General features: G+C 36.0%; 1 protein-coding gene across 1 annotated transcript; it reads right to left on the bottom strand.

The window, feature by feature from the left end:
* Positions 1 to 12,254: 12,254 nt before the first annotated feature.
* On the bottom strand, positions 12,255 to 13,214 carry LOC119536714 (olfactory receptor 4P4-like). The gene has a single exon (XM_037839512.1). The coding sequence runs from the start codon at positions 13,212 to 13,214 to the stop codon at positions 12,255 to 12,257; it is 960 nt and encodes a 319-aa protein (XP_037695440.1).
* Positions 13,215 to 14,547: the final 1,333 nt, after the last annotated feature.

Here is a 14,547-nt window from a genome sequence, read left to right as displayed (position 1 = left end):
GAAGGCAGTGGTATGATACAATTAAAATAGTGAAAGAGAAAAACTGCCAACCAAGAATTCTATATTCAGCAAAGCAGTCCTTCAGAACTGAGAAACAGAGGTGACATAATCAACATGGTGATGTAAATAACTACTGAAAACTTCTCTTTAGAGACTCAACACACAAAAAAGGAGAATTTGGAATTGTTTGAAACTCTGGAGGAGGATATAGACAGGAGAATGACCCTACAAATGCCAAATTGAAGAAAGAGAGGAAATATCAGGTAAAAGTCTTCTGTCCCAGACTAGCCAGTCCTCCTCCCTACCCCTCACTAAGTCTCAGAGGCACAGAACAGGAGATGGGATCTCTCATACCATGAACACATGTTTTAAAACCTCTCACAGCAATACCCTCACTCTTGGAAGACCCAGTGTACAGGGGAGGACATTTCAAGGCCCAGATCAGTGGGGGACAAAGAGACTGAGAAAACATGGACAGAGACTGTTTCCAGCCCTGGGTCTGAAAGTCCTTCTCTGACCCTTGAGGGAAGCATCAACTAGTGGTCATCTCCTTGCCTTGGAGACAGCTGGAGTACTGGGTCAGTGAGGGAGTATTTTGCCATAGGTGGAACCCCACATTGAGTCAGATTTTGCCCAGAAAAGTGAGGGCATAGGAATCCTTCAGTTTCAGCTCATCTGAGTAGATGAAGTCTGTGCTTAGAGGCAAAGCAGCCTCTGAGGATAAGTTACCAACAGCACCATCTACTGGGCAGTCGAGAAAGTGCAAGGGAATTAAAATACTTTTTTAAAGGATGCTTCAGACCCTTTCTTCAGAACACAAGAGTTGGTCTACATGCCCTGTATGGAATCCCAGCCCTGTTTTAGTTAAGATATAGGGAAGACCCAACTGTTAAAGCAGGGCTCTAAAACAAACCCAGGTCTGCTAACCAGTAGAAAATAGAGTACCACTGGAAGCTAAAATATATGTATTACCATCCACAGTGAATTTGCTGGGGTGTCCAGTGCCTACCTCCCATCCCTGTGGAAGGCCATGGTGGGCCCCTGATTTGGGGAATAAGACTGGGGGACAGAGCCAATCTGACAACTGGGCAGGGAGAGAAACAAGGAAAAGTTAGAGATCAAAGACAACCAACAAGAAAACCTTAAGCAAAGAGAGAAAATAACCTCAGAATAAGTCAATCAAGAAAATCAGATGCATAGGCAGCAAAAATTCATGAGCCACAGCAGGAAATGGGAAGATATGGCCCAGTAAAAGAAAGAAACAACACCTCAACTGAGATTCAGGAGTTGAAACAACTAATTACAGATGTTTAAACAATTTTTTCTAAATCAAATCAATGAGTTGAAAGAAAATGTGACAAAACAGATGAAGGATACAAAGACAAAACTGGGTGATCAAAAAGAAGAATTTCTAAGTTTGAAAATACAAGTGGCAGAACTTAAGGGAATGAAAGGCACAATAGAATAGATGAAAAACACAATGGAGACCTACAACAGCAGACTTGTAGAGGAGGAAGAAAGGACCAGTGAACTGGAGAACAGGATATCTGAAATCCTACAAACAAAAGAACAGATAGGGAAAAGAATGGAAAAATATGAACAGAATCTCAGGGAACTGAATGACAACATGAAGTGCCTGAATATATGCATTTTAGGTTTCCCAGAAGGAGAAGAGAAGGGAAAGGAGGAAGAAAGGATAACAGAGGAGATAATCAATGGAAATTTCACAACTCTTATGAAAGACTAAGTTTACAGGTCCAAGAATCAGAGTGTACCCCCAACAGAACTGATCCAAATATATCTACTTCAAGACACTAATCAGATTATTAAATGTCAAAGACAAAGAGAGAATTCTGAAAGCAGCAAGAGAAAAGTGATCCATCACATACAAGGGAAGCTCAATAAGTCTAAGTGCAGATCTCTCAGCAGAAACCATGGAGGAGAGAAGGCAGTGGCATGATATATTCAAGATAATGAAAGAGAAAAACTGCCCACCAGGAGTTCTATACCTAGCAAAACTGTCCTTTAAAAATTGTGGGACAGTTTAAAATATTTTCAGATAAACAAACACTGAGAGAGTTTGTGAGCAGGAGACCTCGTCTGCAAGAAATGTTAAAGGGAGTGCTACAGACAGGAAAAGATAGGAGAGAGAGGTTTGGAGAAGAGTGTATGAATGAAGATATCGGGAGATAGAAAGAGGGTAGAGATCAGGCATTTGATGTTGAAGGAGTATAGAATGTTCTAGAGGATTTGTATAGATCCAGAAATGGATGGCACAATACTGTGTGATGGTAACATGATATTGTAAGTATATTGAAAAAAGATGACTGTGAATACTTTTGAAAGAGGAAGGTTAGAGGTACACATGACACCAGAAGGACAGCTAGAAGATAAAGACTGGGACTGTATAACTTATTGAAACTTAGAGTGGTCAATGAGTATGATTACATGTAGAAATATGAGAATGTTTTCACATGAGGGAGTGGCAAGAAGGAATGAAGTTATGAGGTGTGCAAAATAAGTGCATGGAAACTGAGGACAGTAGGTTGAGTGTAATAAGCCATAAATGAAAAGACAGAGATTATAATACCTCACTAATATGGACTAATAATAATGTGCAAACTCTAAGAATTGAATCTGGGAGCACGGGTTATCATGGGAAGGTTTATGTAAAGGTTCCTAGATTACAAGATCTTATAGCAGTCACATCTATTCATGAGTTCTAACAGTTCTTTCTAAATTTTGAGGTGCTGAGCTGTTTGTGTGTGACCTGGTCAGTCCCTGGAGCTTCAGGTATCTGTTTGGCATCTGGGACATGGAACCCAAGTTTGGCAGCTGTGAATATTTGCATTGCCCCATGAATAAACTATTAAAGAAGCTGAAAAGGAGATCAGAATTCAACTGGAAATATAAATGAAATGGACTTGGTTGAGATTGGGGTAGATCAGACTAAAGGGTAGAGGATGATATTAATTGTGTTTTAAAACTTTGGCTTCCATGTGGTCCTAAAGAAGGAGATGCTTATTTGGTATGGAATCTATATTTTCTGTAGCACACTATATAATTTAACTGGTATGGTCATTTTACACAAATACCGTAATTAAATGGAACCTTGACTAGGGAATGAGATATTGTTGGTTTGTTCAGGTTAGCATGAAGCTATGATACAACCTAAAGTAACTTGGACAGAGAACAAAAAAGTATTTGTAAAGCCCCCTTGAGGGACTGGGGGGAAAGTGGAAAAATTAAACTTCCCCAGCTAGAAAATTCCTGATATTCTTGCAAGATTTGAGGACTACCAATTTAGAAGGCCAACCCCTCAACTTTGGGGATTACCCTTATGAATTTTGTTACTGCAAAGGAGAGGCTAAGCTTACTCATAAATGTGCCTGAGTCACCCAAGAGAACCTCTTGTTGCTCAAATGTGACCTCTCTCTCTAAGCCAACTCAGCAGGTAAGCTTACTGCCTCCCCCTCTCCATGGAACATGACTCCCAGGGGTGCAAATCTCCTTGGCATCGTGGGATGTGACTCTAGGGATGAGCCTGGACTCTATTGTGGGACTGACAAAGACTTCTGGATGAAAAGAGGGAAGAGAAATGAAACAAAATAATGTTTCAGTGGCTGAGAGATTTCAAATGGAGTTGAGAGGTCATTCTAGAAGTAACTCTTATGTATTAGATAGATACTCCTTTTTAGTTTTTAGTTTATTAGAGTGGTTAGATGGAAATATCTGAAATGAACTGCATTCTAGTATCCTTGATTCTTGAAGATGATCATATAACTATACAGCTTATATGGTTTGACCATGTGATTGTGAAAATCTTATGGCTTACAATCGCTTTACCCAGTGTATGGACAAATGAGTAGAAAAATGGGGACAAAAGTAAATGAATTATGGGAGGAGGAGGGGTATGGGATGTTTCGGGTGTTCTTTTTACTTTTGTTTATATTTTTATTTTTTGTAGTAGTGAAAATGTTCAAAAATTAATTGTGGTGATGAATGCACAACTATATGATGTAACTCTGGACAATTGTTTTACACTTTGGATGATTGTATGGTATATGAATATATTTCAATAAAATTTTTAAAAGTGCAGAAGAGTTTAAAATATTTTCAGACAAACAGGCACTGAGAGAGTTCATGAACAAAAGACTTACTCTACAAGAAATACTGGAGCAAACACTACAGGCAGATCAGAAAAGACAGGAGAAAAAGGTCTGGAGGAGAGTGTAGAAATGAAGATTATCAGTAAGGGTAAATAATAGGGTAAAAGGAGAAGAAAAAATATGATATATAAAGTCCGAGAGACAAAATGGTTGAAGAAAGCATTGCCTTCACAATAGTAACATTAAATGTTAGTGGCTTAAACCCCCTAATCAAAAGGCATAGACTGACAGAATGGATTAAAAAAAAATAATAATAAAAAAGATTCCATCATCATGCTATCTACAAGACTCACTTTAGATCCAATGACAAAAACTGGTTAAAAGTGAGAGGTTAGAAAAAGATATTTCATGCAAACTACAACAGAAATGAGCAGTGGTAGCTATATTGATATCAGACAAATTAGATTTAAAATGTAAAATATTTAAAAGTGACAAAGGAAGACATTATATACTAGTAAAAGGGAAAATTCAACAAGAAGACAGAGCAATCATAAATGTCTATGAACTGAGTGAGAGTGCCCCAAAATGCATGAGGCAAACACAACACTGAAAGGAGAAGTAGACACCTCTGCAATCATAGTTGGAGAATTTGATACACCACTGTCATCAGTGGATAAAATGTCTAGAAAAAGGATCATAAACAAACAGATTTTGAATAATATGATGACTGAACTAGATTTAACAGACACTTCAGAACACTGTGCACCACCACAGGAGGATATACATTTTATTCATGTGCTCATGGATCATTCTCCAGGATAGACCACAGGTTGTGTCAAAAAGGAGGTCTTAATAAATTTAAAAAGATCAAAATTATACAAAACATTTCCTTGGACCATAATGTGATGAAATTGGAAATCAATAAGGCAGAAAGCTGGAAAATTCACAAATGTATGCAGGCTGAACAACACACTCTTAAACAAGCAGTGAGTCAAGGAAGGAATCATGAGAGAAAACAAAATATCTCTAGACAAATGAAAATGAGAGCACAGCATAAGAAAACATTTGGGATGCAGCAACAGCAGTGCTGAGAGGAAAATTTATTGCCCTAAATGCCTATATTAAAAGAGAAAAAAGAGCATAAGTTGAGGAACTAACAACCCATATGGAGGAACCAGAGAAAGACCAGCAAATTAACCCCAAAGCAAATGGAAGAGAAGAAAGAAAATAACTCTTTCTATGAAGCCAACCTCACCCTAAACTAAAGCCAAACAAACATACTACAGGTAATGAAAATTACAGACCAATCTCTTTAATGAATATAGATGTAAAAATCCTCAAAAAATATGTACAAATCAAATCCAGAAGCACTCTAAAAGAATTGTACACCAAGACCAAATGGGTTTTATTCCAGGTATTGAAGGGTGGTTCAATGCAAGATAATCAATTGATGTAATACACCATATCAATAAATCAAAGGCAGAAAAACCCACGTGATCATCTTAATCGATGAAGAAGAGGTATTTGACAAAATTCAAGATCCTTTCATGAAGGACGCACTTCGAAGGATAGGAATAGAAGGGAACTTCAACATGATAAAGGGAATATAAGAAAAACTCACAGCAAACATTATACTCAATAGGGAAAGACTGAAAACTTTCCAAGTAAGATCAGGAACAAGACAAGGATGCCCACTGTCACCACTGTATTCAACACTGTGCTGGACATTCTAGCTAGACCAATTTGGCAAGAAAAAGAAATAAAGGCATCCAAACTGGAAAGAAAGAAGTAAAACTTTCACTTTTTGCAGATGACATGATCCTGTATGTAGAAAATCCAGAAAAATCTACAGCAAAGGTAATACAGTTAATAAATGAGTACACCAAATTTGCAGGATACAAGATCAAAATGCAAAAATTAGTAGTGTTTCTGTACAATGGTAAGGAAAACCCAGAGAAGGAAATCAAGATAAAAATCCATTTACAATAGCAAACAAAATAATCAAATATTTAGGAATAAGTTTAGCCAAGAACATAAAAGATCTATACACAGAAAATTACGAAAATCAAGGATGGCCTAAATAAATGGAAGGACACACCATATTCATGAATTGAAAGACTAAACATAGTTAAGATGTCAATACTACCCAAATTGGTTTATTGATTCAATGCAATGCAAATTAAAATCCCAACAACTTACTTTGCAAAAACAGAAAAGCCAACAATCAAATTTATTTGGAAGGGCACCCTGAATAGCTAAAAATATCTTGAGATAGAAAATGAAGTTGGAGGTCTCACACTACCTGACATTAAATCATATTACAAAGCTACAGTCATCAAAACAGCATGGTACTGGCATAAAGATTGATATTCTGACCAATGAAACTGAGTCGAGTGTTCAGAAATAGACCCTCCAATCTATGGACAATTGACCTTTCATAGGCTCTAAAGTCATCTCAAATGGGATGCAGCAGTCTCTTCAACAAATGGTAATTGGAGAACTGGATATACATATTGAAAAGGATGAAAGAGGACTCATATCTCATACCTTATACAAAAATTAACTCAAAATGGAACAAAAACCTAACATTAGAACAAAGAACATAAAACTTTTAGAAAAAAAATATAGGGAGATATCTTAAAGATCTTGTGACAGTAGGGGGTTTCCTAGACCTTACACCCAAAGCACAAGTAATGAAAGAAGGAATAAATAGATGAGATCTCCTCAACAATCAAATACTCTTGCACATAAAAGGATTTTGCCAAGAAACAAAAAGGCAGCTTATGCATTGGGAGATAATATTTGGAAACAATGTATCAGATAAGGGTTTAATATCCAGAATATATGAAAAACTCCTACAACTCAACAACAGAAAGTCAAACAACCCAATTTAAAAAATAAGGAAATATATGGACAGTCACTTATCTGAAGAGGAAATGCAAATGGCTCAAAAACATGAAGCTCATAAAGTTGACACCCTTTTCAACATGAGCAAGATAGGGAGGTCACTGCCTAGATATCCCTGAAGATTGGGAAAGGGATTAAACTAGAGGAAAGGGTGGCAAAAGACAAGATGGAATTTAACAAAGGATTATGAATACTGAATATTTATATAATTTTATTTTTCGTGATAGCTAGTGTATTGAAATAACTTGAAGGAAATAACTAAAATGGTGGAACTATAACACATAGCATCCTTTGAATTTGTTCTATAGGTACTTGTTAAGTTGTAATTTGAAAGTTATCATGTTTTTATACATATGTTATATCTCACAATAAGGAAATCACTGAAACTACGGTACTGTAACTCATGACAACTTTGGAAATTTCCTATGTATCTACTTGTTAAATCATACTTTGAAAGATATTACCTTTTTGTATATATGTTATATTTCATAATAAAGAAATAAGTGAAACTGTGGAACTGTAACCTATGATATTCTTTTAAATTTGCTCTCTACTTGTTAAATTGCACATAGGAAGTTATGAGTTCTATGTATATGTTTTATTCTACAATAAAAATATGCTTCATTAAAAAAAACTCTATTGGCCATTAAAAATACGAAAAGATGCTTAACTTCACTGGCTATTTGGGAAATGCAAATTAAAACCATAATGAGATAACATCTCACACCAACTAGAATGGCCATTATATAAAGAAAGAACAATAAGAAATTACAAGTGCTGGAGAGAATGTAGAGAAAGAGACACACTCACTACTGATGGAAACGTTGAATGGAGCATACACTCTGGAAGACAGTTTGGTGGTTCCTTAGGAAGCTAAAAATAGGATTGCCATATGATCCAGTGATCCCATTACTAGGAATATACTCAGAGGAACAGAAAGCAGGGACACAACAGACATTAGCACACCAATGTTTATAGTGGCATTATTCACAATTGCCAAGAGATGGAAACAGACCAAATGTCCATCAATGGATGAGTGGATTAACCAACTGATATAAACATATGAAGTATAAAGCAGTGATGCATACAACAATGTGGGTGAATCTTGAGGACATTATGTTGAGCAAAATTAGGCAGAAACAAAAGGACAAATACTGTATGATCTCACTAATATGAACTAACTATATGAGCAAACTCTGAGAATTAAAGTTGAGACCACAGACTTCAGGAGGTAGAAAGAGGGTAGAGATTGGGCATTTGATGCTGAAGGAATAATGAATGTTTAACAGATTTAATCATAAAGGTCCAGAAATGGACAGCACAATATTGTAAGTATAATAAACAAACCTGAGCGTGAGCATAGTTGAAAGAGAAAGGTTAGGGGCAAGTATGACACCAGAAGGAAAGATAGAGGATAAAAACTAGGATTATATATCTTAGCAAAACCCAAGTGTTCAATGATGGTGATTAAATGTACAAATATAAGAAAGTTTTTACATGAGGGAGAACAAACTAATGTCACAATTTTAAGGTATTAAAATGGAATGGTATATGGAAAAATACAATCAATGCAAACTATGATCTATAGTTAACAGTAACATTTGTAATATTCCTCCATTAATTGTAACAAAAGCAATATACCAAAGTTAAATGCCAATAAGAGGAGAATATACGAGAGGGGTATTGGACTCTTGTCATTGTTGTTGTGGTTTCTTTTTTTATTTTTTTATTCTTGATATTTTTTCATTCTTTTTTCCTATTCTTTATTTGAGGAAGTACTGGGAACGTTCTCATATAGATTGTGGTGTGAATGCATAACTATGTGATTATACCAGGAGCCATTGATTGTTCACTTAGGATGGATTGTATGGGATGTAAACAAAACTGTTAAAAATAAACAGAGAGATACAAGTGCTGGAGAAGATGTTGAGAGAGTGATATATACCCATTCACTGCTGGTAGGGAGGCAGTATGGTGCAGCCCCTCTGAAGGGCAGTGTGGTGGTTCCACAGAAGGCTAAGTATAGGGTTGTCATATGATCCTGCAACCCCATTATGAGGTATATATTTGGAAGAACTGAAAGCAGAGACAGGAATAGACATTTGCACATTAGTGTTTATTGCAACATTATTCACAATTTTCAATGGTTGGAGGTGGCCTAAGGGCAGATGAATGGAAGTGCAAACTCTGGTGTTTACATACAATGTAAATTGTACAATTGAGTGGTTGTAAGAAGGAATGAAGTTGTAAGGCATGCAACTAGGTTATTATGTTGAGTGAAATAAGCCAGAAATGAAAGGAAAAATATTGTTTGGTCTCATTAATATAAACTAACTATAATGAGCAAACACTGCAAATTGAATTCAAGATAATAGGCTATTGGGACAGAACATGGGCAGAGATTTGCCATTCAAAGATTTAGGAGTACAGAATGTTCAACAAGGCTCATTGTAAAGATTCCTATACTGTAGGCTCTTAAAGGAGTCACACATATTCCTGAGTTTTAACTGTTGTTTCCAAATTCTGAGATGCTGAACTATTTGGGTATATACTGGTCATTCCCTGGACCTTTGGGTATCTGTTCAGAGGCAGATTTTTGCTGCTCTGAAAGCAGCATTGCTCCATTGAGCAACTGCTAGAGAAGATGAAAAAGAGATTGGACTCCAGAAATATGAATGAAATGGATTTGGTTAGGACTAAGGTAAATCAGCATACAGTGTAAAGGATGATATTGATTATACATTAAAACTTCAACTTCTGTATGAGACCAAAGAAAGAGATGCTTATGTGGTACAAACTTTAAATTTTCTGTAGCACAGTATCTAATTTATCCAGCATAGTCAATTTATTTAGACAACATAATTGCATGGTACCTAGAATAGGAAATTAGATCCTGTTATTCTCTACAAGTTAAAGTAATACCCTGATACATTCCAGAGTATTTGGGGCAGAAAATAAAAATGTATTTGTAAAGTCCCATTGAAGGACTGGAGAAAAATGTGGAAATATTAAACTTACCCACCTGGGGAACTTTAGATACTCTCTCAAGTATTAGGACTCCCAATTTACTAAGCCAAGCCCTCGATCTTGAGGCTTGCCCTTATGAAACTTATTCCTGAAAAGAAGAAGCTAAGTCTACTTATAAGTATGCCTAAGATTCACCCCCAGAGAACCTGTTTTGTTGCTCAAATATTGCTTTTCTATCTAAGCAAACTCGGTAAATGAACTCACTACTCATGTTCCCTATGCAGGACATGGCTCCCAGGGAGATCCTGGTCCTGACATCATAGGATTGAGAACATCTTAAACAAAAGGCGGGAAAGAAATGAAACAAAATAAAGTTTCAAAATAAAGAGATTTCAAATAGAGCCAAGAGGTCATTCTGGAGGTTATTCTTATGCATTATATAGCTATTCCTTTTTAGTTTTAAGTGTATTAGAAAAGCTAGAAGAAAATACCCAAATCTGTTGAACTGTAATCCAGTAGCCTTAATTCTTGATGATGATTGTATAACTATATATCTCTTATGGGGTGACCATTTGATTGTGAAAACCTTTTGACTGACACTTCCTTTATCCAGTGTATGGGCAGATGAGTAATAAAATAAAGACAAATAAATAAATAAATAATGGGGGGTTAAGGGACATGGGGTGTTTTGGGTGTTCTTTTTTATTTTTACTTTTGTTTATTTATTTTGTGTAGTAATGAAAATGTTATAAAATTGATTGTGGCAATGAATGCCTACTATATGATGATACGGTGGGTCATTGATTGTATTCTTTGAATGAATCATACGGTATGTGAATGTATCTAAATAAAATTGCATTTAAAAAAGAATACAATGTTTTCAGTTTTACTTTTTGGGTATTTTAAACTGAGCTGAAGTGCTAAGCTATTTTTTTATTTATTTTCTCTACCCATCTTAGGAATGCTCAATAATAACCCATCTTTATTCAGTGTGCCTTGCATACCAGACTGAAAACAAATTCTTATGCAAGCAATTTTGTATCGGTTTAATTTCTGAAGACCTTTGAGTTCCTTCTGGATCCTAACCAATTATTCATTGACTATATTTTGCATCCAACCCTTTTTGATTTGAGACAAATTCACTCTAAGGCAACTTCCGATTACCGTCAACCCAGTGAATTTAAGTGCTATTCTCCACTAGCCTGCTGCAGGAAAAAAATAATTCCACCCTGACACAAGATCATGACATCAGTGTCCTTTGCTTTTTTTGCATCCTTACACCCCCACTGCTCTGAGGCATAACAGGAGAATAGGTAATAGAAATAGTTCACACTTACAGAGTTCTTACTATGTGAAAAGCATGGTGGTAGCCCCTCATATATAAATCTCAGAAATTTGTGATTGGTGTGCCATTATTATTACCTCTGTGTTATAGATCTGAGTTCCTTCTGGATCCTAATCAATTATCCATTGACTATATTTTGCATCCAACCCTTTTTTATTTGAGACAAATTTACTCTAAGGCAACTTCTGATTACCATTGACCCAGTGAATTTAAGTGTTATTTTCCACTTGCCTGCTGTTATAGATGTGTTGGATCTAGAGTTGCCTCAGGACATCCAGTGAATGACCAGGTTTGGTTTTGACACAAGTGAATCTGACTTGAGAGCACTTACCCTTAACAAATAAACTATATGATATTAGATTTTGTCTGGAAGATTGCTGTTTTCTTTCATGAACAGATCTAAGACAGAAAGTGATTTAGAAGAAAATAAACTATTTCTCTCCAGAGCTTGGGAGTGAATTTTATATCAGACATATGAGAAACAAATGCCATTGGTTACAAAATTATCAGAGTAGGAGTTGAAAATTTTGACAAATATTGCTATTGGCCATGAATTAGATCTTTTAGAATATTCTCTATGTGATGAAATTAAAAGATAGGAAATACTATTTTAATTATTATTTAGTGGTTGTAATTCAATGAATATAGTCATGTATAAGAATATACTATATGGGCTTTCAATGTTGTTTTGGGTTACACACTGCCCTGTTAGCCTGCTACTAAATATCTAAATTATCTGAAGGATAAATAGGGTAGAAGAGACATAAACAAGAAAATCAGAAAACATAGTACAACAGAGAAGCAGCCTGGATCAATCTGGGGAATAGTAAACTTTTGCTCACATCGTATCTACATGTGTTACTAGATACAAGACACAATATTTATGCATTTTATAGATCTTAGGAAAGGGGGGATATTCAAACAGCTCAGTGGTAAGAATCAAGAATGTCTTTCAGTCTATTTCCTTTCTTTCCCATGATACAGAACAATAATTTCTTTATTGCATTCTTCATCTCTGTGTTTCTTAGGGTATATATCAGAGGGTTGAGCATGGGGGCAATGATAGTATAAAAAAGAGCAAAGACTTTGTCTTCTGGTAAAGTAGTAGCTGGTCGAATGTAAATGAAGAGCAAAGGAGCAAAGAAAAGGACCACCACAGTGATATGGGAACTGCAGGTGGAAAGAGCTTTGCTGCGATTCTCCAGAGAGTAGGACCTGACAGTGCATAAGATCACCACATAAGATAACAACAAAATGACAAAAGTCACCAGGCCCATGAGGCCTGAATTAGCAATGACCAAGAGACCAATTCTTCTTGTGTCAGCACAGGCCAGTTTCAGCAAAGGATACACATCACAGAAGTAGTGATCTATCTCGTTGGGGCCACAGTAGGGTAAGAAGATGGCGAGGAGAAACTGGCCAAGGGAATGCAGGAATCCACCAGCGCAGGAAGCAGCAATGATGAGGATGCACCTCCACCTGCTCATGATGACAGGATAGTGCAGGGGCTTACAGATGGCCACATAGCGGTCATAGGCCATCCCTATAAGAATGAAGACCTCAATACCTCCAAAGAAGTGCATGGTAAAGAGCTGTGTCATGCAGCCATTATAGGAAATGGTCTTCTTTTCTGCCAGGAAGTCAGTGATTAGCTTGGGGGTAACAGTGGAGGTGTAGCAAAGGTCTGAGAGTGAGAGGTAACTCAGGAAGAAATACATGGGCTGGTTAATGAGCTGACTGCAGGTGATAGAAATCATGACGAGCAGATTTCCTGTCAAAATTGCAATATAACAAAGTAAAAACAGTAGAAAACAGAGAACATTGACTTCCTTTTCCTGAGAAAGTCCTAAAAGAATAAATTCTGTGACATTATTCATATTTTCCATTATCCAGAATAGTTTGTAGCCACCTGAAATTAGATGAAGAATGAATTCTTATGAGATATATTTTAATGTGGTGATGCATATCATTCCTTGCATGGGGGAGATTATAATGAGAAAATGGCTCAATTCAAAGAAAATACAATTTCAATTTTGTATTTAAAATATATACTTTAGATTTTTTTTATTTGGCTTTCCTGTAAAGTTTTTTGTCCTTTTATTGAAAACATTAACTACTGGTAAAAATGCTAGGTCACTGAGATGAAAACTAACATTGTAGAATAAATACAGGGTATTTATGTAACCATTCTCTTAAACTATGGGCAGGGAGAAAAATGATTTGAGGAGATATTATAACTGCTGACTACCATGGATTTACTTGTAATTGCAGTTGTTATTTTGGCTTATTTATTTTACTTGTTATTGTAGTTGTTATCTTATGTTAACTGAATGTTTTATAACACTACCATAACCAGATGCTTGGTACTCATTTACAGCCAGTTTGTGCTTACCCCATCCAGTTTTCATCAGTTTACAAGGGCTTCTCAGGCCATGCTTGCACACTCCTTGTTAATTATAACTGAAACACAGCCAATCAGTATATGCCAACTTAAATAATGTCACTATCCCCACCTCCCTTTGTTTGAATCCCATAAAAGCCCTAAGCTCCTTAGACTTGGGCAGAGAGATTTGAGCTGTGATTCCTGTCTCCATGCTGGTCTACCTTGCATTGAAGATCTTTCTTATCTCGAAATCTCAATGTCATGGCACTGACTTCTGTGTGCATTGGGCAGCGAGTCAGGCAGCCAGCCCTCGCTCAGTAATACTCTCAGCATGCATTATCAAACATCAGCTATGTATTACACTAAAATAGAATTACAAAATTTCCCCTTTAAAAAAAAAAAACAAAAAATCAGATCTCATTTGCTGGTCTCACTGTTACTGAGTACATACACACATAAATGAATCAGTAAGAGTAAAATTATTAAAAAAATCATATACCAATATATGATGTTTTCTATGTTGGTAGTATTATATGTGAGAAACTGCCTGCCATATATCCTATGTGCAAAGGTTATAAATAGAAAAACCAACAAATGTATTTGGAATTAGGAGACATTTTGTACTTCATATAATTAGTTATTTTTCTTACACTTTGTTTCCTTACTTTTTAAAATCAAATTAACTGTTCTCTGGGCATGGTTCTAATGTTATCAAATACTGATAAGATTGAATCTGGGCATGTTTCACCTACAGTCACATATATGTGGTATATATGTACTTGATTCTTCAGTGCTAGGCACCAGAAATATGTTTGCCAGAAAGAAGGCTATACTTT

The sequence above is a fragment of the Choloepus didactylus genome, chromosome 6, assembly GCF_015220235.1.
Source record: "Choloepus didactylus isolate mChoDid1 chromosome 6, mChoDid1.pri, whole genome shotgun sequence".
Lineage (NCBI taxonomy): Eukaryota > Metazoa > Chordata > Mammalia > Pilosa > Megalonychidae > Choloepus > Choloepus didactylus.
Note: the sequence above shows the minus strand (reverse complement) of the source record. Positions and strands in the feature narration are given on the sequence as shown.